Raw genomic sequence first — 27,560 nt, 5'->3', positions numbered from 1 at the left:
TGGCTTCATTGAAGATTATATTATGCAAGTCTCACTGTCTTCATAATGACGTATCTATTAAAAAGTATGATATATGGCGATATATTTGCGTTTTAAGTGTTTGAACAAGATAGCCTTGTTGGAACATGTTGAAATGTTAAATCTAATTAAACTGTAAGTTAGAATTAGGCCATATTCTTAAGAGTGTAGATAATGTGCTATGGATCGCTAAGAATTAAGGTGTGAGGAAACTGGCTGGATTTATCTGCCTTTTGGTAGAGAATAGTAGTTGATTCTTGTAAACCTTCAGGTTCCATAAAAGGCGAAATATATCTTGAATTTCTAAGAGACTATCAGCTTCTATGGAGTTAGTAATATAACCAGTATTTGATTATTAGCTGGCAGATGGAGATCCACAAACTGGATTGTAATGCACTGATGTACATAGTCAAATTGATGTGAATGAACCCTTTTTGTGTTGCAGAATAATACAATCTGAAACAGCATTGTTTTCGCAAATCGCACTGAAAGTACAAATTTTAAAAAAATTCTTTAAAAAGTAAATTAAATATGGAAAAACTTCATGGCGACTGAAGCCATATTCCTGTCAAACGCACTTACACGAAACCGACCGTTTGACTACAGACTCCGCCAGACCCCACCACAGCCTCGAACGCATTTCTTGCTACCAGAGTTTCAAGCGGTCAAATTTAATTTTAATTATTCCCGCTTCACACGAACTGCGCACTCGTCCAATTCAGCGTGACGGACATTGGCTATTTTATTAGGAGTAGATCATTATTTATAGTTGTTTCATTTTCTGCCTGGGTTAAGAAGTGCACATCTCCCAATTTTAATTCATCGTTTCATGAATTCAAGACGCTTTAAACTGTTAAGACTACACAACATCAAAAACACACATACAAACATACTTCCATATTACTTTTTAAAATTTAGTCATGTTTTCAACTATCTATAACTGTCATTCACTCTGTCTCTCTGTACAAATAAGGCAAATGACAGAAGATGAATAAACATTTGCTATTTATAGTCTTTAGCAGTATGCAGGCCAACGGTTAAACTTCACTTGTAACTACAACGATATGCGCTATTACTTTACACTAAAACCGAAATATATTTGTAAATAAATATAATAAACATAGACTACATAGAAATATATATAATACATTTCAATAGTTACTTAAAATAGGTCACAATATTATTCATCCACAATCCATTCCTATACTCTCCGTTCGTATCGTTCGTTACACCAGTTCTCATCTGCAGATTAAAGTATTAAAACAACCAGTGAAAGAAAGACAGAATGTCGTCAGGAAAATTGGTTGACAGACATCCAGGAATACCGAAGCCCACAGAGCTATCAAGTATGTAGCTGGAACAAAGTTGACTACTAACTGAACGCCATCTATTTTTAGGCAGAACAATAACATCAGTGGGCCGGATCAACAAACTTCAAATCCCGAAAAAAAAGAAAACAGTAGAGAAAATCTACATTTAACGACGTATTTTTATGTGGCCCACGGAGGTATTTCAATGGGTATCATTTTCCTCACATGTATACAAAGAGGACGAAAAACAGAAGGCCAATGTGGCGCAGACATATGCGAGGGCAGAGATTTTCAGTGGAAGTCACAAATGAAGCCGTCGCTATTTGGCTCAGTCCTTTAAACCAGTTTGACCTCGTGCAGTTATGCAAATATTAACCTTCATAATACCAACATTTCGCTCGTTTTAAAATGCTTTAAATTTGACAGAACATCACATAAATGGGCACTGAAGCACGCGACACGAGACTAGATATGGGCTTATATTTTCTGGAGTTTTTTTTTCCAACTGACTTTCGACTGGTTTGATGCGGTCCTCCATTTTCGCCTATCTTGCGCTAATCTCTTCATTTCCACATATTTTTTACAGCCCACATCCTCAAAAATCAGCGTCACATATTCCAACCTTTGTCTCCCCCTACAATTCTTCCTTTCAACTGCTCCTTCCATTACCAAATTAACCAATCCTGGGTGCCTCAGAATGTGTCCCACCATCCTATCTCTTCTTTTGGTAAGATTTTTCCATAGACTTCTTCCTTCGCCTATCCTGTCTAACACCAGCTCATTTCGTACTTTATCAGTCCACTTAATTTTCAACATCCTTCTATAACACCACATTTCAAATGCTTCTATCCTTCTTCTTTGTGGCTTTCCCACTGACCAAGTTTTGCTTCCGTATAGCGCTGTAATCCAAACATATAACTTCAGAAAAATCTTTCTTAATTCCAGGTAAATATTTGACACTAGCAGACTTCTCTTTTTGAAGAAGGCTCTTTTTTGCTTTATCTGAATTAATAGGTTTACATTGCTACAATTATTTTACTTTCAGACACATGCAAAACGTGTAGGTTTGGTTAGTCTAATTTCCGACTAGATTTCACGTGACCGCAGACAATAATTAATCACTTTACTGACGTCAAATTACAGAGTACTTATTCATTTATTAATACTTTTTAACCTGATTAAAAAATTCGCTGCTGCTGACAAATTAAAACGTTTATCATCCTCCCAAAATCAGTCACTGAACTGTGTGTTAAGGTCTTCAACTCGCAGATACTAATATATTGTCATAAATATATTACAGTTTAAAGCAGGTGGCACGCATTGTTACCAGTGTGCTTTAAATGGTTAAATTGCTAACGAGTGGGCATGTAACATTTGTTGCAGGCTATCCTGTTTTACGCGCCGCGGTGGCTGTGGAAGAACTGGGAAGGTGGGAAGCTGCACGCTCTCATGATGGACCTGGACATTGGGATCATCTCTGAGGTGGAGAAGAAGCAGAAGAAGAAACTTCTGCTGGAGTATCTGTGTGACAATCTGACCTACCACAACTGGTGGGCCTATCGCTACTACCTGTGTGAGCTGTTATCCCTCCTGAATGTAATAGGTGAGTGACGAGGTTATGTTTTAGACACCTGGGGAAATTTCGAAGCGTTAGAAGAAATTTTCAGATAATTAAAGTTGTTAAAATTGATAAATAGCTAACTATTATTTAAAATTACTGAATGTATTTTGTAGATATACCAAATTACTTTAAGCTGTATTAATAATTAATTCGGAACGGTTTTATAAAATGATGGGTGTTTTCAAAAGTTACAAAATACAAGTTAACCCCTAGTCTAGAGTGACCCCTAGTCCAGGCGACTTTTTAATTCCCAGATGTAAGCATTGTAGAGCAGTAGGAACCCTAAATCTCGAATTTACGTCAAGATCTAGATAATTTTTTCTTTTATTTAGTTTTGCGTTTACAATATTATACAGGAAATTTTAGTACGCGGACTGGCAGTCCAAGTTCTTAATGAACAAATTCCTAGTCTTACAAATCTTGTGTTCTGAATGTTATATTTAGGTAATGTAAGGTAAGAATTTAGCAATGAAATGCAATGAAAGTCATACATTAGCATTCTGGCCTCGTGCACAGATGGTCGTAGGTCGAACCTGAAATTTGTCAAATTGTCTTTACAATTGATTGAAATTGTAAATGTTACTTTATTAGGTTTTGTTACAAGCATAATAAAGTTTTGGGAAAACTTATTACTTATACACATCCAGATTCCACGTTAAATGTTTCAGGATATAAACCAAGATTTGCACCGGCGTCATGTTTCTAATGACTGACTTTCGAACAAATTCTTATGCCAATGGTTCATTAGTCATCACTGACAGACTGTCAGGCACAGAACATTATTACATTTCCGCCATGTTCTTGTTTTAGTCTGCAATAAATTATCTTAACCAAAGTTGCATATTTTTCGAAATTATGTTAGTCTGCTATGCCTTATTTGAGGACCGTATATTAAATGGTGCTAGTGGTGCTCTTACACCATGTCTGCGGTGAATTAATATAAAAGTCGACGAGGAATACGAAACTGCAAAAATATCGCTTGGGTCTAGGTGCAGGCTTACTCCATTAGACAAAAAAATGTTGGTTTCGTAATGACAGAGCAATTCTTCGACAGATAAATATGAACCGCTAGAGGAGTTGCGTTATTATAATCTTTTCTGATACAGGTCAGATGTTTCTGATGAACCGTTTCTTCGACGGAGAATTCCTTACGTTTGGCATCGACGTCCTCAAATTTATGGAGAGCGACCAGGAAGACCGTGTAGACCCAATGATATATATCTTCCCCAGGATGACGAAGTGTACTTTTTACAAATACGGCGTCTCAGGCGAGGTGGAGCGTCATGACGCCGTGTGCATCCTTCCGTTGAATGTCGTCAACGAAAAGATTTACATTTTTCTCTGGTTCTGGTTCCTAATCCTGGGGGTTCTAACCCTCGGGTGTGTTTTATACAGAGTCATCATCATCATGAGTCCCAGGATGAGGGTTTACCTCCTTCGGATACGTTTCAGACTTATTCGTTCTGACGATATCCGGACAATTGTTAGATACTCCAAAATGGGTGACTGGTTCCTTTTTTACATGCTTGGGGAAAATGTTGACTCAATGATATTCCGTGACGTCATGCATGAACTGGCCCATAGAGTTGGACAATACAGAGGCGCCAGAGGAGAGCTTACAGAAGCGTAATGATTGTTCAGTGCATAACACTCCAAGCAACTTTGTCGAAACAAAAGTCAGAAACTCATATTTAGAAGTAACTCCATCACTTCAGTTCCTCTTTGTGAGATAAATGGTGAAAATCCCAGAAGCTGGCACGAAGGCAACGTTTAATTATGACAAAGAAAATAGTAATTACTATGTAGGACGCCATCCCAGAATCAAACGACTAGAGCGTGAAGCTAGCCATTTGTTGACAAAGATAAGAATCCATGGTAATTAACGTCTATGCTCTCTATATGATTTAAAAGCATGGGCATGGACACTGGGAAAACCTTAACATTTTTAAACACGGAATTGTATGTATAGAAGAAGTAGCTGGGGCATTTTTGGAATAATCTTAAAGTAATCCAAGTTAGTAACTACTTGAGTAAAAAGATGAAATCTCGTAAATGAGGAACTAAATCACCCAGGTCATTCTGAAGTCCATACTTCACGTGTTTATAACGCACAGAAATCAGAGTAAAGATTTTATTGTTGTAGGACGGATGTGGATTAAATTTAAATAATCCTGAGTAAATAGAGGCTGGTTGAAAAACATATTAACTGCTGTAAAGGTGGCTTGACGTCTTGTAACGTCAAGTGTTTATAGTAGGAGTCAAGAGCTGAGAATAACAAGTAACAGACTTTAATATATAATTTATTCTGAAGGAAATATGACATTTACAACTGAATGTTTTATTATTTGTGTTGTTTTAAACATGTAAAAGATGTTTGGTCAAATGGAAGTGAATTAAGTCAAGTCTGTACTATGAAAAACTGTAAAGCTTCTTTACAGACATTTTTAAAAATTTTTATTACGTCTTCAGCCTGTTGATTCAATACATTTGTGTCCTCTGGCAAATTTCCGTAATTGCATAGCTGATCTCAGAATGTAAAGTACTTGCAGGCTCAGTTTGAAGTTCGTATACCTTTAGAAATTGATATTCTGGATTGCTGTGACGTTTAGTATTTTGCTTGAAAACTAACTATTCATATTCAGGGTGTTACTGATATGGCGTAACAACTAAAAAGGTCACTATTTAAACTTACATAATTGTGAAAATATTAAATGCTGCACAGACCCTATAATTTTAGATCATTTTAAGTAGGAAAATAATAAAGAGGGAAGTTTGGTTGCTTTGAATTTGTATGACCACTGCTGGACTAACTGCCATTTCATTATTTTGTGGGGCGCGGCTACTGCCTGTGAGCCAGGACGGCGCCATCATACCCAGATCGGGTCTAGTGTCCACCGAAGCTAAGTCAGAGGACTGTAATTAATGAAAGACAATAAATGCCCCACTAATTTGATAGGACTATGTTCATAATGCAAACAGCGGGACAGAAAACGCTTTATGATTCAGTTCATCGCTGATTTCTGTTAATTGAATCAACGTATCAACAGTTGTTTTAACATTTAATAAATTGAAACACTTATTAGTTTGGTGTGAAATTATTACATTATGTCATGTCTAAAATATAAATACAGCCGTACTCTCAGCTGCAATTTGAGGTTCTTACAGCGGTGAGTACGAAGATGTCTGTCTTCTGGGTTGTAGCGCCGTGTAGTATGGTAGAAGTTTACTAACGTTTCATATGTCCTTCCTGCCTCCATGATCATCGCTCTGATGATGGGAACAGCAAGGACCACTGATACGTTGGTAAATTTCTACCAGACTACACGGCGCTATAAACCAGAAGACAGCCATCTTCCTACTTTAAATTGTTATTTTCTATTCACATATAAAGTGGTATCTGATTATGGGCGAAGAAATAGATTTTGAGTGCTCGAGAACAGAGTAAAGGGGAGAATATTTGGACTTCAGGCAAATTAACAAAAGACTGCAAGGCTTTGATAATGAAAGCTTCATTATCTTTAATTTTCGCCAAATTTAGTAATGGCGATTAAGTCAAGATGGACGAGGAATTCTGTATGAGAAATTAATAAAATATTTTGAAAGGAAAACCTGAAAAGAAAAGGCCACTTTGGAGAGCTAAATCAGTTGGGCGACAATATTAAAGAATCTAAAAAGGTGGGATGTTTGGGTATGCACTGGTGGCCTTTGGATTATACCGCGTACCTTTGATTGGTCTCCGTAAAGGAGGAAGAGAGTACCTTAACCACGTGAGTATCACATAACTTCGTACTAACGGCTGTTATGAACGACGTGCGCAATGTACAGACTTTCTGCGATCTTGGTTCCACAAACATCAAGATGGCAGAAACAGTTATTATGGCATTGATTAGTTTTCTGTCAATTGTTTTCTCAACTGCCATCAAACTGCCAACAAAGGTAAATGTGATGAAGAATATTATAATAAACTAATCTTAGTAATACTTATAGCGAAAATCCAACAACTCCCACTTTCGCAGAGTGTTCATGAAGTCCAGTGCAGTGGGACGTTTAGATTTTAATAGGCAGAATCACATTTTCAAATTCAAAATAAGCTTACGAAAAAGTATTCAGCAATTCTGATTGATGATGATAATAAAATTTAATAATATATTTCTTTGAATCTTCAGGAGCTTAAAATATTTTACAGATAAAATTTGTTATATATAAGAAGAAAAGTGGTGGGAAATTTTGAACATTTTATGATAACACCTCGGAAGGTACATTAACAGAAAAATAAGATGATATGGGCAAGAAAGAATTTAAAAAGGTAATGGACTTGGATGTGAAGGAAAAAGGCCCAAGAAAGAGACAATTCAAAATGGAAGAGCAGTGTAGAACAGAAGGACGTGTGAAGAAATTGGGGAGGGGACATTGTGGTAAGAGAAGATGCATGGAGAAGCTTGGTTGTTGTTACACGATCAGGATGGAAACGTCTTAGGAAACAGATAGAAGAAAGAAAAAATAATTAATTAATGCTATTGCAAATACTAGAATACATTCATTAGCTTTACATTCATTATAAATCATATGTAATTTGTAAATTTTGCCGTATGTTTCCTTGTGCCTATTGAACATAGATTCAAATTAATGTTAGATAACCGCTGTCATGTTGTTAGTTTGCCAAAGTCTTTATGAACACTCTGCATTATTTTAATGGTACCATTTTTTAAAGTAACTTAAATACTTTTATTTGTTATCTTTGGGACTGGCAATGCGCCGATGCCAGAGTAAACGGTTATAAGTCCTAGATGTTAAGGAAATGAGAAGCAATTTATGGAAAATTCTCACAAACACTGTTTACGGTTTTTAAGAAAAACAGAATTTACACATGAAATCGAGGCTGTAGTGAATGTTTTGTCAGATTACAGGTAATATGAAATATAAGCTTTAAAGTATAAATAAAACGTCTGTTGTAAATTTTTACTTTTCCCCTTTACACTGGCACCGAAAAATTATCAACCAAACGGAAACCAAAAGTAAATTATTATAACTGTAGTTGTTGTCTGGGAATAAGTTATGTATCTAGAATAATCCACAGCAAGTCTGTTATGAATATATTTATAAAACACATTGTTTATGTACAACAAAAAGGATGGCTTCATTCATGGTCAATTCCGATACGGTATAAGTAATTACACTTCATGAGACATGAATGGTTAATATTCATAAAAACTTTAGATATTTATTTTATTGCAATTAACACTAGTCCCCTGTTGCAAAATCCTTACATTGACATGGCAATTATGTCGTTTTCTCTGGACCAACATTTGATAAAATGAAATATGTAAATACATGAGATTATTCTCTTTTATCTTAGGAAAATGTTTTGAAAAAAGTATTTTAATAAAGTCAATTTTTGTAGAAATAAACAGCATGTTATCATTTCAATCGACACGTTTTGCTTTATATGATAATCAACGAGACTGGAAAGGTAAAATCCGTATTTGCGTATACATTTTTCCATGTGTTCTTTGGTCCTTGGCATTACGAATGCTTACAGCTATTCCAATAGCTTTGATGAAGAAGTTAACGTCACAAAATAAACAATATAGGATCGACAAAGTCTTTGGATTATACTAAAGTTCCAAACATGTTATCTGAGCCAAATCAAAAGTAATGACGTCAGAAGGGCAACCAAGGGAATAATATTACAAATTATAGTTACCAAGTTGTTAACCCATTATTGTGATTATAGAACTTTGTCTGAAAGATGCTCACTGAAAACCAGTTGATAAATTAATATATATGTTTGCTGGTATCGCTTTATTCTTGTGATGAATTCGGAGCGTTCCGTATTGGTTATGAACGCAGGTACGATCTGTTACAGACCTGAGTGAGGACAGACGAAGTAGATCAGTTGACTGCTGAATCCTATGGAATGTGCCGAGTTAGTAACGTGAACAACACATATGAAAAGCTTAAACTGGTTTACCACATGTCTTCCCGACCAGTTGCCTTACGAAAATAATCAAAATAAAGCGACAAATCTGTATACAAATTTTGATTTTTAATATTTATTGACTGAAATTTTAATACATTTAATATTGAAACAAAGTATTCTTAATATTTTAAGAATTCCAACAGATTTCTCGTAGTAACAAGAGAAAGGTTTACAATAAAGTATTAAGATACCCCATATACAGTTTTCGTTGAATTCTGAGTGAGGACAGTGCTAACAGAAGACAATCTCTTCTGCTAGTTGAAACATGTAGGCACAAAGATGAATTTCATTTGCTAGCCTTGGTTCATTAGAACGAAATTAATAGTCTTTGTAAAATTTGAGGTTTTCCTAAGGACCCCTGAAACGTCGGTAAACTTCTACCAGACTACACGGCGCGACAACCGGGAAGACAGCCATCTTCAATATTGTCTTTGTCGTCTGAGTCAATTTTCTTACAGATGCCACGTTTAGATGGTCTGATGAAACGCACTCTACTATTTCAAGAGATCATTGCGTGATAAGGAGTTATCTATTCTACTGATTAAAACAAGACTAAGAATAATAAATTGATAGAACCGCACTATTATTCTCACTTAGCAATCTGAGTTATCGTTGTAAAGTATCGTTAAGCGATCACCTGCAGGAATCCACACAGCCAGAGTTAATGCTGCTTAACCTAATTGCGCTTCGAATTGCTTAATATATTAATCACATTGATAAAAACTATATGTGTAGCTTTGGATCAAAGACAACCATAATAACAATGCCTTCTTGAAGTGTAATGATCTTCGGAACTCGCTACTTACCATTTAGAAATGCAAAACCTGTGAGTGGGAATACGGAAAAGGAACTGTAATACGAATACAATTGATTAATGCATTGAGTGAATTAGACGTACTAAAATGCCATTTAAAATTCAATAAGTCTGAACGTTGTAAATTTCAACAGTACTTTTGTGCTCGTGTGTTATAGCAGAACACAGTCATGTGGGACATAGTCAGAGGTGTCGCTACTGGAACTTTGTTTAAGACACGGAAAGTAAACACAGATTCGACTATATTTAAGTTACATTATCGTGCGACGTTTTGCATTATTTTGTTATTCACAGCCATCTTAGCTGCTAATCAGTATGTTGGGAAACCAATCAGGTGCATGCATCATATGGACGAGCACCCAGATGAAATTCTGGACACCTTCTGTTGGATTCATTCGACGTATACTGTGACCAAAGCCTTCTACAAGAAAGTGGGTGTAGACGTCCCGTTTCCTGGTGTCGACAACTCAAGGGGGAATCAGGAAGAGGTGAAAGTGTATCGCTTCTACCAGTGGGTGTCTTTCTGCCTTCTATTTCAGGTAAGACTCAAAGTACCAACCTCAACGTCACTAAACAGGCTGACAAAATCATGAAGGATGAAATTCACGAGACAAGCAGAATGTATAGGGCAGATGAGAAATGGTAACCAGTTTTAATCGCATAACTTAAGAGAACAGACCACATGGGAATAGGCACACATGGCAGGATAATATTAAAATAGGTATTTCAGAGATACGGTTTAAGGATGTGGGCCGGATACATTTGGCTTATAATGGGGTTCAATGGCCAGATCTTAAACGTGGTAATGAGTCTACGAGTTCCATAACAGGCGGAGAATATTTAATTAGCTGAGCTACTATTAATTTCAGTTTTATGGCTTATTTCGGTTCAACATCACTGGAAAATGAAGTCTTAAACTTCATGAACTGTATAATCCGCTTCAGATGCTGTTACTTATTCCCTTAAAATGTATGCACCACGTCTCAGTCAATGATTAAGATTGGTTTTAATAAACTGTACTCGAATACATCTACGAATACGCAGAATAAGGGCCTAAGTGTCTAGACGCTGCAGTAGCTAATATCAGAGGTTCGGCATGTCACAACAGTTATATCTTCAGTAACTAACAAGGGCGAAGTGCCAGCACCTAAAAGGATAGATTATTAAAGCATCTAAACAAATTTTTAAAGTGAAATAATGACAGACACAGTAATAATATTCACAAATTTAGGATAGACTAAGTTATTGCTTTGTTTTTAAAAAGTAAAGAAATTGTCCGTGTTATTCTGAAGGTAATGGCATATTTCTTGGAAAGAGACAGAAAAATTAAGAGTAATGATATAGACAGTAACCTAATCAAGGATATTTCATATTAAAGTTTGCTAAAATATGAACAAAGTTAATGTAACAAAGATCAATATGGCGAAGGTATTTTGGAACGACAGTATTGAATCAGAACTGAATTCTCGAGATTTTAAGAGCAGATTACAGTAGGGCAATTTTATCGTCCAGCTCAGAATCTCTTATTATTCAGTAGCATATCTAGAAACGTAAAGAATAATTAAATAAGAAGAAAATATTTTTCCTGCTGTTTTATTTTGGTGTGAAGCTTGATCTCCCACTCCAAATAAAGACCAAAATATTTATTTATGTATTGTCAGAGGGCTGATGTTGGCAAGCTCTATACGTACCCTGAATATTTCCGGGTCTCGAACTTCCGCCAATGAAATCAGCGCTGTACGCCTACAACATTACAGAACATTCCTGCTACCACTTCAAGAACGTCATCGCTTCCTCGTCAGAAGCATGTATATATTATTAAACAGTTTCTCAACAGTTCATTATCTTCTTTCGCTGTGCAGGAAATAGCTCGATTAATAACAGCGTACAAGATCCTCTTTTTTTACTGGAAGGGCGTACTTTGATTAAATGATAATCTTTTCTCACATTGGTTAAACCGAGTTTCGTTGAGGCGGTAATGGTTTACATTTCGGTGCAAAACAGAGAGACAGAGAGAGAAGGTTTACAGGTCCTCGTCTTCGCCTCAATTTCCTGGACATTGATCGATTGGCGGAAAGCTTGCAAACTCTTTTGATCTTAATTTCAGAAAATATAATTTTCGTTTATTCAAGAACCTGAAAGATGTATATATGTGCGCGACGTTTTGCAGACGTAACGAAAGAATATAGTTTCAGCAACTTGTTATTCTACAGAATGCAGCTTATGTTATGAAGGCGTCAAGATACAAGGTGACTAACCTTTATTATAAAGTACTATCCCACTATAGAGTCTTGAACGTGCTAAGATGCGTATGAAGGGATGTGTTGTTGTGGTAGTAGGGGCTCCGTAATGTCCTGAAGAAATCGTCAATAAAGGGAATTGTATCACATTACGAATAAAGAAACTGATTTTATCACAGTTCCTACTTAGCTTACGTCTTATAGTGGACTCACTCAAACCGATTCATTCATCGTGCATTCAGTCCATACGTGTGGCTAAAATGCGAAAAATAATTAAATCTGAACCCTCAAAATTACTGAATATCTAACTAGTCACTGATTTTGTTTAAGAAATTTATTTAATAACATGTAAACAAGCTTTTAAAAAACCTGTGAAGTTTTAAATAAATATTCCTCATTTATAATTTTGCTGCCCACTAATCGCTAAGCAAGCACGGGTATGGCCGAATGTCTGGGAACGGTTGAGAACACCTGCGGATTCTTTGTCTTGGACACAATAACAAAATTAATTTTATGTAACTAATCAACGAGTAAGAATGCTTGAAACCTGTCTCTACGCATTTGATACAAAGAGCGTCCAGTTATCTGCGGTCCAAGCTCCGTAATCCAGACGAATTTATCGCCCTGAGACGGTCAAACGACAAATGTCCACCCGATATCTGCTCCTGATATAAGAGCCAATGTTCGTCACACTTGACTGGACCAGTGTACCGTTCGTGAGATAAAGTTCTGACGGCGGAGACCCTGTTAGCAAGAAATGCAAAAGAGCCTATGGTTGGGTTTGGCGGAAGTCTGGAGTCAGGTTGTCGATTTTGATCTGGTGCGTGGGATACAAACCTAGCTTCAGTCGCCGGGAACATATTTTCGCATTTAATTTAATTTATAAAAGATTATAAAGTTGTACTCGTTCTTTCAATGCGATCTTAAAAGATAATGCTGCAATAAACTGTTTTTCTGGACAACACAAACGAGGTTCACTGTAGTCAACTTTGACGGGAAATGCACTAAGCTAGTCCATTTAATAGTTGAGTGTAATGTTGGTGCTTGTGTAAGATGTTAAACATTCTATTACCTTGTACTACGAATCAATACCAGAGACATAAAGCATGCAGACTTTGCCGTGGCAAACGTGACTTTTGAGATGTTGCAAAGGCATTAACCATATAACATTGATTTTATTTCAATGTATTTTGTTTTCTGATGCAAGAAATTTGACCATTCGGTGAATGAGGCGAAGGCTGTGTTTTTGGAAAGCTAAGCGCTGCTACGTTCTCACTGTCAGGCACAAGGCAAATATCACGTAGCCACCAAACTAAATGAATGGGTCACGCACGGAACATTGATTGCTCTTTCACGTAAGTGACAACACACCCTGGAAGCAAAATTGACAGACACAGCACGTGTGACAGCCACTGGAGCTGAAAGCCGCGGCCAATGTGGAACAGTCGGGAAAATTCGATGACTAGTATTAACAGACAGACGAAGAAGGAAAGAGAGAGATGGATGAAAACGAAGGAAAACAAAGAAAAGAACAGGACAAGTTATAAACAGAAAGAAAATCAACAAAGAATATCTATTCGTAAAATATAAATAGCTGATGCAGTCAAAGGAGAATGAAATTTTCAGGGCATGTAGAAACATGATGAGAAATGCATACGAAGTTTTGGTCGGAAAGTTATTTGGGATATATAGGTCTGTATAAGGAAACAAATACGAAATTGTCTCTTAAAAAATAGGATGGGAGGTTGTGGCTGGGTTTGTCTGATTCTGAACAAGGGTTAGTTGGCAAGTTCTTCGAAATACGGAAATATTCCTTGGGGTCATGTAAACGGCGGGTAATTTCTTAAATGGCAGAGCCGCCATTAACTTCTCAAGAACGGCTGTGCTCTATGGAGTTTGATGAAAGAAGGGAAGAAACGGGAGAAAGAAGGGGACAGAAAGGAGATAAAAATAAATATATTGTACTAAACACAGAGAAAGAAACAGAAAATGAATAAAAAATAAATATGCATAGAACAAAGAAAACAATAAGAAATAGATGAAGGAAAAATTAAAGGGAAAATAAGAAGAACGACAGACAGATAAAAGGCAGAAAGAAGGAAAAGGCGAAAAGGCAAGAAGATGGGAAATAGGAGAAGATAATAAGACGAAGGAAAATCAAACGAAAAATAATAAAACAAAACAAATAGACAATTTTCCGAAGCTTGGGTGTTGTATTATCTAAGTACGCGATTTCAGACGTTCAGATTGTCCCTAAAAAGATTTGTAGACAAAACGAGTCACACGCGTATTTTAATAACATTACTACCTGTCGGAAATGCCCATCTGAGACAAATTAAATCTATTGGCAGATAAAATACTTTATCTTAGTTTTCACGCCATTGCATCTCTTCACACATTACGTAACTCGTATGTGACCCGTTCCCAATTTGACGAAGATATTTATCATCTTCATAGCTGATTACACTGTTTGCTCTTATTTCTGAAGGCTGTATAAAAATGTTGAAACCTCATTATTTCTGACTAAGGAGATTAAATAACCTACTAATCCAAATATAACATCTGATAATACAACTAATAATTTATTAGAAGATATGAACGCAAAGGTACTTTTGCGAAACTGCAAAAATAATGATTTGGAAGAAATGCAAACTGAGCTGTATGTATGAGAATGCCACAAAAGCGGACGTCATTTAAATATTTCATAACTTGGCGTTACCTAATAAATTATTCGATTAATAAAATATCCTGGGGCTATCAGCCGTGCCAGATGTTTTAACCTCGACGTTTCAGGGACCATTTCCGTCCCCTCCCCTGAAAAGTCGAGTTTTAATGAAGTGGCATGACTGATAGCCCGAGAATATTTCATTGATATTTATCGCCGTGAAAGCTTCAGATCATATATTATATGAATGTCACATGTGAATACCTTGGAACAGCTATAAATATATGCCAACAAATGAGATTATCGATGAATTAAGGGAATAAATCCAATAATTTCTGTTTTTTTAAGTGTTCCTGGATTGGAAGACGGTAGAGAATATTCCTTCCGAGGATTGAGGAGATGTGGCATGACATGTGTTGCACTTAACAGATGTAAAATTTTCAGAAAAACAATCCATATTAAAAATATAAAGTCTTATATGAATGAAAGCAAAATACTGATATATATCTCTCTCTCTCTCTCTCTCACACACACACACACACACACACACAAACGGAAAACTGAATTTGGAGACTTACGCCAAGAATGACACTTCATTTTAAAATCGAGTTCAGAAGATCGTAAAAGAAGAGAAAAACGTATTTTGACAACCTACACAAAAATTCACCCTGAAGGGACTAAGAGAAAACACCACAAAATGTCATGAAAGTTTGTCCCGAACATCGCAAATGCAAACACGCTAAGTTGTTCTAGCAAACAGCAAGTGTCTTCATTCAACAGTCATCACTTACGTAACCCGATAATACGTCAGAATGCTGAGGGCATGTGCACCACTGAATCCTAATTTGAGGTACTTGAACCCAAGACAAAGTCCAAGATCCGTCTTAATTCTTGGCTTTTACAAAGGATTATTTTAATAATTCTTTTGACTTACTTATGACCATTTACCTAATGCTTTGTGTTACGACACAGACGTATTTTTTAATTACGCAAGAAAACAACTTCTAATCAAGATTAACTGAGATAATAGCAGTACTTGCTTCTTTCCTCTCAGCAGCTACGAAGAAATGTTGACGTAATTTAAAGGTAATAAATTATTAACTTTCATATTATCCTAGGATATTACAAAACTATTATCTGGTGAAAACGTATTATAACTGCACAAGAACACAAGAATACATTTTTTTGAAATTTTAACAGACCAACTGCCAAGTTAAAATTTATGAACATTGTATAAGAACGCTTTAGTTTTATCAGTTCAATTTATTAAATTTTTACAGTAAAGTTGCAAAAGTTGTTCTATGCACTTAATAATTGACAGAATAATCAGATAAAGCACTCTCTGTCATATTTTCAATTGTCTCCGATTGTCTTAAAGAATGGCATTGATGGGAACGCCTAAAATACTGACATCACGGCTTTGTACAGAATGAGGGGTGTGAAATAACAGAGCCTATAAGTTAAGACTATCTGGCGATAGCACTGACATATTAACACAGAGATAATACCACTCAAAGTTAGATAACAATGGACGTCAGTAACTTCGACATTTCTCTTAACCTCCTCCTAATACTTCTCAAGTACTGGCCTAGCTGTCTTAACGATACAGAATATCTTTAAAGAATTCCCGAAGCACGGTTTTGAGGTTTCATCTGCTTCATAACTTAAAGTCATATTAATTTTGGGTTTTAAGTTTAGTCTGGCTGAAGGCTGACGCAGGAGGCTTGGTGAGCGACCAAGGTTCGATTCTCAACACGACCAGAATTCTTTTCTTCGCCACAATGTCCGGAGTAGTTCTGAGATATACGCAGTCCCTTGTCCCTTTTTCACGTAGATACGTCGTTTATAAAATTAAGGAAAATGAACTTACATGTAGTTTATGCCGATTTGGTCAAAACTATTTTCATAGGTGTTACAAATCTTTGAATGCACTATATTTTGTGTGCCGAAACGTTAGGCATCATCTGATTGATCGAATGGCAACAAAATTATTTTGAGCAATAGCTTTTTAAATAAAATTCACGACTTAATGAAAAATTTAAAACTATGATCCTATCAATTATTTTCTACTAGTGTAAAACTTGGCCTCTTAAAATGAAGAAGGAACATACATTAAGGACGTGTGAGAAGAATGTATAGCGGAAAATATTTGGACCAATGAGAGAAATAACAGAGAAAGACAGAGAAAATAACGCAATGAAATGCTTCATAATTAGTACTCTCCATGTGATATCAATGTAATAAATAAAAAATGCAGCATTGAGAACATAAGATATGCCTATTAAATTTTAACTCAAAAGCTTTAAGAGAAGACACCACTTCAGAAATGTAGCATAAATGGCACGATAATATTAAAATAAAGCTAAAACATATGTACAAGTGTGGATTAGATTTAACTGGCTCATAACGTAGAGTGATGGCGAAACTAGTAATGAGACTCCGAGTTGCACAAATACTGCAAATTTCTAGGAGAGAAAGGCCTTACATAATAAAATTTTTCGTTAGAAAATTATGTCCTTTTTCCACCAAACATTTCATTTGCTTCCTGTTAGAACGTTCGTAGTAATTGAAGCGCTTTGCCATTCCTTCATACTGTAAATATTTTCACCAGCTTCGTAAACAAAGCGTTGTCTGATCGTATAATCGAAGCCTGTCTGATTCCACGGCTGCCCAGAGCTCTACTACAGCAACGGTCTTCAGCGAAACCCAAAAATTAAAGCCTTTATCCTAAAAAATCATTAATAAACAGACTGATTCCTATGTTATTTAACGAGGCTATTTCAACTGTACGTCCACCCACAGTATGAATAACGGTATAGTGATTACGGATGATAAAGTAGAAGGAATGTGGTGGCTTATTTTATGGTACTATCTCAACACCAGAGAATCTGAAAGAATCTAAATATCTACTCAGCAGATTGTTCTCGAACACCGTCAAACTGCATTCATTCCTTAATGTGAGAGACCCACACAAACAACAGGTAATATTCTATAAAAGCTGTATATATTTTAATATTTTAATTTTAGATTGTATAGGGCAAGACAAAGATTTGGACCGCATTGATATTAATAGTTACAGCCACTAAAACTAACACATTCTAAAGTAAATATTTAAACACTGCAAGTCATTTATATGTACAAATAATCTGTTTGGAGGTGCACAAATTGGTTTCTTAAAATACAGTTGAACAGCAAATTTGTTTTGGAGACATCTGGTGAAGTTCGATGTAGTTAAACTTCACTGAAGTTGTGGAAAAAATTACAATCCGAATGAAGTCGGTGTAGAAAGTTGCCAACAGATGAAGATGAAAATTCTGCCATCATCTCCTTTTGTCTCATTCTGGCCAGATTAGGTACAGTTAAACAACAGTGAAAGTTGTTAAGCAAAGCTTATTTGGAGAGACGCCGATTAAAAGACAAATGGACATTTTACTACCTCGGACTAAGCAGAGAGAGGTGATGTATTGAGAAACAGAAATATAATAATTCTATAACAATTATTATTTTATTTTCTATCTTCCTTCTTATCTATTTCAAAATTAATTATCTTCTCCTTCTGTTTCTTTTATTTTCTCCTTTTGCGCCACCTTATTATGTTTACTGTTATTACTACTTTTCTTATTCCTGTCATTCTCTTCCGACATTCAGTGTGTTACTGTTGTAAAATCAACTCTACAAATTGCTTACCTAGAAACCTGCGTGTCCATGCAATACAGAATTCTAATTAATAACCATAAATTTAGCTCGCAGAGCCTGAAACGAGGCTTCGAACTTCATTTCTTAAAACCCTGGTCTAGTCTTCGCCACAGACTTCCCTTCTTTTTGACTTCCAGCCTGGAACCGTGCAACGGGCAGCTGGAATCACGTCCGCTAAATATAGACGCGTGGTCTTTAACCTGCTGGGGTTGAACTGCGAGGGAAATTTTATTATAGCCACACTCCCTTCTGTCTCTAGTCCCTTGGTATAAGCTTCGAAGAAACTGTTCTATTAACACATCAAAATGTAGCTTCTAGAGGGCTCGGAGCTGTTACAACTAAGCGTGTCACAAGTCGCTAGCTCATTAAACAGTTGATTTCCAAAATAGATATTACCATATATACAATTTCCGATTGGAATGTTGATTCTTAGAAATAGTTACTTCAAGAACATGATAACTAAGTTAATGGCAAAAGTTCTTCCTTGATAAACTGATACTTATTGAAATGTGAAAGAAAGACAAATGCCAGGAGAGAAAGGAAAAAAGAAGGTGCTGGTAGAAGGAGAAAACGGAAAAGAATACTAAAATAATAATAATAATAAATAAAATAAGATTAAAGAAGTGAAGAAAAACGCAATCAAAAAAAGTACGGTGCAACATTTCCAAAATATTTATTAGCTACCGATACTTCTCTATATTAATAATTCTTTCCTGCAGTCTGATGACGAGACGTGATTACAAACTTCTTATTCTCTGTGTCTGTAGGGATTGCCTGGACATGAGTAGAGTTACGTACACTTAAGACTGCTCCATCAAGGAGTAAGGAGGTTGTAAAGGTAAATGTGAGAGTGTTATTAACATCGGCACCACAACGAACAGATAAACTCAACAAAGAACAAATTATGGAGGAGGGAAAAACAAATAAAATAGAAGACGTAAAGGTGTCGTCCAAAAGCATAGAGCTTTACATTCCACAAGACTCTATAAAGTATGTCGTACAAACTGAAGTAAAGATATAGTATTTTAAATTAGCATTTTATAACATCAAATGAACGTATTTAGACGTGATAAGCAGGGAAGTGTTTTAGCAGGGAGAGACTGTCTCTTGAAACAGTCGCGCCAGAGAGCTACGTTTTGCAGAGAACCAATAGAACACCTTCGTTACTGGGTCAAACGGTGAGCTCCGGTCGTGTCAAGTATGTTTATATTATAACCCACCCATCACCGCCAAACGGTGTCTTTAACTTCACTGTGCGAACATTTAACATCTTCTACAAAGTATATTTCGCACCAGCTTTGTTACGATGACGTTTGTATAAAACTAATTACAAAGACTTGTTCTTCATGCACTGCAGGGCTTACGTTAAATTGTAATGATTTGAAAGAAGCTAATTTAAATTTATTCCGTTTAGTTGCCTTGGAGACTGAACACGCGCGCCTCGCTGCTACGACTTCCATATTCGTGCGAAGATCGTAAAAATAACTAGCAATGGTGCGAGCTGGTAATGGCAGAAGAAGCGAGACTTGGTGAGGCACTGAGCGATATAACCCGCTATATTTAACCACTTTTCTCTCCATACGGCTGTCGGGCGGGAATGGTGGATCATCCACATGTGCGTGACCGTATGCGAGCGTAAAATAGGAGCGAGCCCACATGGAAATGTCAACTCATCTGAGAATCCTTCCTTCGTCTCTACGTATTAACATTTTCTTGGTAACTGAAGTATATATACACATGATGCTTCCAGCGAGACACGGAAAGAGTTCCGACAGTGCCAGACACACTTCTGTCACGATACGTTCCAAGAAATAAATTAGAGATCTTTATATTTTAAGTTGCCAGAGCATGCAATAACACTCACCGAGTCTTGAACCAAGTACAGCCAAGTGGGTGGGCTATGTACCACTCAGGACGTTCTGCATTTCGTTGCTAATTATCATCTGAAAAACAAAGACACACAACAACGTAACTACAAATACTTCAAAGGGCTGGAGTACCTCAAAGTAGATACCCACAGACACGCATAGAGATAAAGTAATTCCACAAGCCTGATATTTATAGGATAAACGGGGCCGTGTACACTAGTAGGTATAAACCACCGTTTCGGGGGAACACATTATCTCCATCGTCTGGGTTGAAGTGGCATTGCTTGGGAAGTGGGGAGATTATACAGAATCAGAGGAAAGACCTTTACAATTCTTATATAAAATCTATAGTTGACAGCATCGCCACTTCATCCCTGAAGTTGGGAACATTCATTTCTCCGAAATGTTAACTACCTACGAGTCTATACGGCGTCTCACCATGGTCGAAGAAAACAGTTAACAACAATAAATGCATACATTACTGCTATTTATCTGGATTTCATCAATACTTCGGTATTCTAAAAAGATACCGCTACGTTTCGGAAGCTGGCTCTGCTCCCGTCTTCAGGTAAAAATGCCCATTCTGTTGGGTCCGGTAGAAAAGACTAATACCAATCCTTGGATTAGCAGAGATTGGGTACAGCCCCTTCTATCGTACCCAACAGAATAGGCATTTTCACCTGAAGACGGGAGTAGAGCCAGCTTCCGAAACGTATTGTCAAAATAATACCAAGATTTTTAAAATTACGTAACCTGCAAGTGAATCAACATTGAAAGGGTTAAATAAATGGTCCACTGAAAGGCACGCAATAAATTAATTGCATCTCCGTAAAATCTGTTTGCACATGTCTAACTCTTTCTTTAATTCATATACGTTTCTTTGTCTGTTTTATTTGGTTATTAAGAGGATGTTATTGCATTTAGTCGCCGCGAAAGCCTCAAGTCATATATGATTCACCTCAAATAGTATTTGTAGAGAAGTGTATATTAATAGTCTGTCATAAAGCAAAATAATATCTTCGATGTATGCTTTACAATACTTCTTTCTACACATTATTTACATTTAATATTAGAACAGCGACTTTATTTTAGAGTCTTTAAGTTATAGTCACTTAAAGCCCTGTATCAGCTGCAAAGTACATTTAATCTCAAATAAGATTAAATAAACTTGAAAGAATGTAAAAATAATCTTTAGTGATCTATATCAAGAAATGACCCTACTTTCCCTGTATTTGCTATACAATTATCAGGTAAAAGACAAAAGTACTGAGCTAGATCTGTAGGTCTGCTGGCAGAAGATCGAACCTGGAAACTCCCAGAAACGTAACCATTACAGAACAGTATTCGGGTTATCATTGACTAACCGCGCTGTTCTAATGACACTGTTTCACATCCGCAACTGTTATAGTAAGACGGTGTTAGTGCACCTTGAGGCAACTATGGACAGAAGCCAATAACTGTGATCAAAACACACTGACTGACGCATTGGGGTTACAGCATCACAAAACTAGAGGATTTACTTATTTTAAACAAGCCTCATTCTGTTTGCAGAAGTACTGATGTATGTCCAATATATTACTTCTGGTACAATTCTACAACCCTAAGGATATTTACATAAAAGTTAAAATTAGAATCGAAACTGTAGGGAAATGTAATATTAGACGTATGGCAAGATTCTAACACAATCAGTGGCTGAGGAAGATCTTTAACTGATTCTTGTTACAAATCTGTGCAATGAACAACAGGCTAATATTTTGAAGCTGAGGTTCTCTGACGTATTGATGTTTTAAGTTTCAACCCCATTACAATATTTCCTTTAACTTCTTTAGAGTCGATATTAGGCTCGTCTAACCAACATGACGGTTGTCACAGGCAATTCTGTTCTACGCACCTCGATGGCTCTGGAAGACGTGGGAAGGTGGAAAGCTCGAGGCGCTTAAAATGGACTTGGATGTCGGAATAATGACACAGGTGGATAGAAAACAAAAGCAGGAAATGATGCTGGACTATCTCCAGAGCAATATCAGAAATCATAACTTCTGGGCCTTCAAATACTTCTTCTGCGAGATTCTCGCTTTCATCAACGTCGTAGGTAAGTGCATCCCCCACTATTTCTCAACCCCAGGTACATGGAACAATACCTTTAAGAATTCATCATAATCAAAAAAGTTTCAATAATATAAAGTAAATTTTGCTCTAAAATAATTTTAGACACCCCATTATTTGCACAGCTACTTTATAATTGTGTCGAATTATCAATTGTCTTACACCCATAATTAACAGAAGACGAACGAAAGGATTTAATACTCTTGTAGCGTTTGATTTTTTCTGTCGACTGACCTACTTATGTCAACACATTTGCCATTGTAATCAATTAACACACACAAAAAAAAATTACAGATGCCGAATTTCTAAGAACGCATTTGAAAAACTGTGTGATCTAATTTGGTGGAAGCTACGTCAACTCTTCATTTTTATCATGAATTCTCAGCAGCAGACCGGATCCTTCTTAAACACTTTCAATGCACGTGTATGATATTAATGGCATGCTAGCAACATATTAATGACGTCCAGAGAACTAGACATGATCTTGCTCTGGAAAAAAGGCTATTAGGGTATTTTGGGTTGTGACGTCGAGTAACCTTGTAGATAGTTACTAATTTTATTCCGAAGAGTTAGTATCTTCCTACAAAACTGAACGATCTTTTTGACAGCTGCGAGAATGTCTCGTAGAATGTCTCATTGTGGTAGGAGGATATTAATCGCATAAAATTATAAATAAAAATTATAATTTGCAAAAATCATTACTTGATTGTGGCTGAAAATTCAATTCTGGAATTTAGAAATTTAACCGATTTAATTAATAGTAAAGATACAAATTATAATTCGCGAAAATCCTTACCTAGTTCTGTCTGAAAATTCAGCTCTGGAAATTAATGTGATTTGCACCCTGTTAACATAAGAAAGTTCTGAATGCGTCTACAAGTCCGCTTTTGAAGCTAAACAAGCTGGTGTCTGTCTCTTTTGATTGGAAATGTGAGTGAGAGCGTGGAAGCTAAATATGTGCAAAGACGGACAAATAATTTATAACAATCTGAGTAGGAAGCAATGCAAAAATCCGAAAGAACTTACGGTATCTACTCTATTTAAATAACAGGAATTACAAGCCTTTCTAATCTTATGCTATATCATGCATATTTTCCATTAACATGGCTTTCCACACCATGAACATTTTTGGCAGAAATATCAATATTTCTCACTATTACTACGTAATTTTTAATATACAATAAAGATGCTCAATACAAACTTTGTATGTGTTTTATAGTCTACATTCATACAAAATACCAGCGTAAATTTAAAACAGTTCCTTATTTATCGATACCAAACGGAAGGGCCTAGCGCGGTCAACATTTTGTTGTTCTATATTCTACCAAAATGTATCACCCGGAAAAAAAACCCTGCAAATTTTAAAGGCCTATGACCACAAAGAATATCTGGATTCTCCATAAAGTGATGACAGAATCACTCCTCCGTCACAAGTTGGAGGTGGCATTTGATAACGTTCTTACCAAGTTCCGTGAAAATCCGTCAATTGTTTCAAACGTTATAAGGGGGTAAGAGTACTTATGGATATAACACACAGACGTACATACACACATGACTGCAGGCTAAAATTGTAAACAAATATCAATGCCTCGAGGGGGATTTGAATTTGCGACTTCAGCGTGCGCACATTTTGAGATTGGCATCTAACATATCTTAACCGTAAAATTTATCACTGTAGAGGAACAAAGGGGTTTTATATTACAGACCTAAACATCTACTTTATACAACAGGATGCGATGTTTTTGAGGTGGATAGTACCTACTGTTTATTGTTTCTTGACTTAAAATAGTAAGACGAGTAACTGTTTCATTTATGTCACTTCTGTACATGAACATGCAGTCCGCCAAATATCAAACGCTTGTTTGTTTATTTATGTTTCTTTCTGTAGTTGTGTTTCTGAATTACAGTTGCGGGGTTAAGTATATCATACATACTAAGTTATAATAAAATTTAAGTACTGAAGTGTTTATTTATTCTTCTATACATGGAGCTTTGTTTCTGAAGTATGTTTAAGTGCGGAGGAAATAGGTAAGCCTGCATTTATAAATGACTACACACGATTGCAAAACGATCTTTTCGAAAAAAATAATTATCACTCTTGCTGCAAATTCTGGAGGTTTCGGGTTAAAATCTCGACATAAAGGCTGTACTTAGATTTTGGTATAATTTGATTAATATAACCACTGGAGCTGAAATTGTGAAATATGACACGGAAATTCATCATTGACATTTCTACATGAAATGCTAGCTTGCGTATTACTCGTATCACATTTCTAATATATTATAAATTTATATTACAAAACATAACCTCAACAACTTAACACTTCAGTGCAAGGAAAGTAGACTAATTGCTTTGTGCTCAGAATTCCTTTTTATTTTCGGAAATCAGCATAAAGTGGTCGCTATGGCTCAAATAAATTCTCTCTGTAGCATTCCGTCCATTAGGTAGTGAATTTCAACAATGTCGTGTTCACTGTCCAGGTCAAATGTTCCTGATGGATCGATTCTTCGATGGAGAATTCTTCAGTTATGGAACCGACGTCATCAACTTCATGCAGAGCGATCAGGAAGACCGTGTGGATCCGATGATTTACATCTTCCCCAGAATGACAAAGTGCACCTTCCACAAATACGGACTTTCCGGTGAAGTGGAACGCCATGATTCCATCTGCATTCTTCCACTGAACATCGTTAATGAAAAGATATACATTTTTCTTTGGTTCTGGTTCATCATTTTAGCAGTCTTAACGTTAATTTTAATAATATATCGAGTTTTTATGTTCACAAGTTCCAAATTGAGGGCCTACCTTTTCAAGATTCATTACAGACTCATTGAACAATACGACATCGAAAAGATTGCGAAGCATTATGGTGTTGGGGACTGGTATCTCCTTTATATGATTGGCATCAATATAGATGCGGGAATTTTCAGAGATGTGTTCCACAGACTGGCTGAAAATATTAAAGATGGCAGTGAAGAAAATCGTCGCATGGTATAAATTCTGTTTAGACAATATCGGAAGTAAGAAGAATGGGGTAGCCAGTTTCCTTTAACATTCTGTCTGTCTGCGACTGATGCAGTGCGATAAATCTGAGTTTGTTGTTCCTGGAGTAAACCAATTGAAGTATCTGTATTTCATAAGTTTTATACTCGTTACATAATATTTTAGAGTAAATAAATGAGAATAACAGATAAATATTTAGGAAACGGAAAATTCGTAAACAATTTTGGTCTGAAAATCTGAATGGAGGAGAGTATATAGGAGTCCTATGTGAATATGGAATAACACATAATAAAATGTAACCTAAGTAAACGGGATATTTAGGTGTGGAGTGGATTCGACTGGCTCAGGACACACTCTAATTGTGGGTTCTATCAACACATTTATGGGTAAAACAAGGGCCCAGAAACACGGTTGGAAATCTAATAAAATTTGCTTTCCTACAATTCCGTTTGCCAAAAATATTTTTGGCAAACAGAACGGCTTCAGTCTACGAGCAGAACAATCTCACTGGAGATCGAAATAGTTCTCTGAATGAGAATCGATTGTCTTACGCTGAGACCATCAGACTCCCTCAAGAAAGTTAAAGGTAACAGTTATTATTTTAATAGATCTTAACAAAGATTTTATATGCAAAATCGCTCCAGTTTTAAGTGAATGTACTGACCTCTTCGTCCTTGGACGCTGGCTTCTTAAACTCTATATAGCTTAGATTTTACGGTTTTCATTGACGTTTGAGCAGAGAATAGTGAAGGAGGTATTCGTCTGAAAAGTTTTATGCTTGCCAAGAAAAATAAAACTGACATGGAAATCCACATAGAAACTAAATACATTCTAGTAACAATTTTAAACCGCTGTGTGGACGGTCGTGTGTACATTCCTCAGCAGACAGTGTTCTGAGTTCGGAACTACGACAGAGAAGGTCACGCACAACTGTAATACCGAACATCGAGGTCGAGTGGTTAGGAGTCCTAATTTTCACTCAGAAGGTCTTGGATTCATATCTCGACCCGAAGAATGGCTATCTTGACTGATATTGTTCGTAGTTTTCCTCTACAGGTTCAGACAAATGTCTCTTCGGTTACGCCCTCATAATGGAGGGAAGAAACACCTCTGAAACGTCCATAAACTTCTACCAGACTACACGGTGCAATAACACAGAAAGCAGCCATCTTCAAGGACACTGTTGTATGTAGTTTGTCTTTTTGCTTAAAAATGCAAAATTTCAGCTAGTACAGGTAATTATTCATTGTGTATATGTTGTAAGATATATGACAAGTATCGTTTCCCATCGTTGATATGTTTATAAATTTTAATGAAAGACGTTTTCATATGATTTTATGTACGGTCTCTACGAGACACTAAGTCGCTCTGAAATCTGCGCAAATGTCGACAGCTCTCCATTCGAGTACGAAAATGTAAGATGACGGAGGGGGCTTTCCTCAGTTATTACGATATTCTTGTCTTGGCTGTATTCCTGGACTCACTTCTCCCTCACCCTGACTGAATGAACACAACGAATCAACGCGAAAGTTTCTTCCCTACATCACTTTAAATGTACCTTCACAATACTGACACTTTCTATGTGTTTCTGCAGCTCTGGATAAGGGATGAACAGATAGTTTGACCTAGGAAGCATATGAAAGTATATCGAAGTGAGATCGAACTGGAAAGTCTCGCGAGAAGTATTCTGTAATTAAATTGTAAGTGACAATTGTGGCGATATATGTTACAAGATAATATACAACATCATTTACGCTATGACGTGAATGCTCAGTTTTCGACTGAGAGTTCTTTTTACACGAAATGCAATGAGTTTCCTAGACAGCGCAACCGTAAAGAAGTCTACGAAATGACGGGAGGAGCGTTGGATTTTTCCTCCTGATAGCGCGTTCACATAAAACAAGTTCTGCATAACTTGAAAGTACAGTGGTGTGAATATACCTACGTCTTCATCCTACCACATGTTTCGCATTAAAACTTAAGCGACAAAGTTTGAAGGAATTTGATATAGGTTATAAACATAAATTAAAATATAGCAGACTTATACTGGGTCTAGCAGGTCAAATGTTATCTCTAAAGGAAATAAAATTCAAATGTGTTCAGATGTATTTTTTTACTTCATTCACCGTCTAGATTTAAAAATACTACATATTTTCATAATTTGGTTCTACTTCCGTACGTATAATTTTTTAAATACTCTCTGGTCCAGGTTTGAGATTACCTCAACCAGTGGACTT

General features: G+C 36.3%; 2 protein-coding genes and 1 long non-coding RNA gene across 5 annotated transcripts in view; 2 read left to right on the top strand and 1 right to left on the bottom strand.

Moving 5' to 3' along the window:
- The window catches only part of shakB (Innexin family member shaking B), a 29,319-nt gene extending 20,962 nt beyond the window's left edge, over positions 1 to 8,357 (top strand). For all 3 annotated transcript variants that reach the window (XM_022078729.2, XM_022078730.2, XM_087351269.1), the window contains 2 exons: positions 2,712 to 2,931; positions 4,056 to 8,357. In XM_022078729.2, the coding sequence (XP_021934421.1) occupies positions 2,712 to 2,931; positions 4,056 to 4,579 (744 nt within the window). In that variant the 3' untranslated portion in view covers positions 4,580 to 8,357. The remainder of the gene's footprint in view (positions 1 to 2,711; positions 2,932 to 4,055) is intronic.
- Positions 1 to 27,560, bottom strand: part of LOC110836971 (uncharacterized) — a 249,532-nt gene that overhangs the window by 167,486 nt on the left and 54,486 nt on the right. The window contains exon 2 of the long non-coding RNA XR_015535781.1: positions 20,209 to 20,287. This is a non-coding gene — a long non-coding RNA (uncharacterized LOC110836971). The remainder of the gene's footprint in view (positions 1 to 20,208; positions 20,288 to 27,560) is intronic.
- LOC110836967 (innexin shaking-B) lies at positions 9,515 to 27,425 on the top strand. The gene is made up of 3 exons (XM_022078728.2): positions 9,515 to 10,282; positions 22,085 to 22,304; positions 24,800 to 27,425. The coding sequence occupies exons 1-3, from the start codon at positions 9,914 to 9,916 to the stop codon at positions 25,315 to 25,317; spliced, it is 1,107 nt and encodes a 368-aa protein (XP_021934420.1). The 5' UTR covers positions 9,515 to 9,913; the 3' UTR covers positions 25,318 to 27,425.

This window comes from Zootermopsis nevadensis, unplaced genomic scaffold (assembly GCF_977971745.1).
Source record: "Zootermopsis nevadensis isolate Lab colony 2312 unplaced genomic scaffold, Znev_1.0 Znev_ptg000002l, whole genome shotgun sequence".
NCBI lineage: Eukaryota > Metazoa > Arthropoda > Insecta > Blattodea > Termopsidae > Zootermopsis > Zootermopsis nevadensis.
Note: the sequence above shows the minus strand (reverse complement) of the source record. Positions and strands in the feature narration are given on the sequence as shown.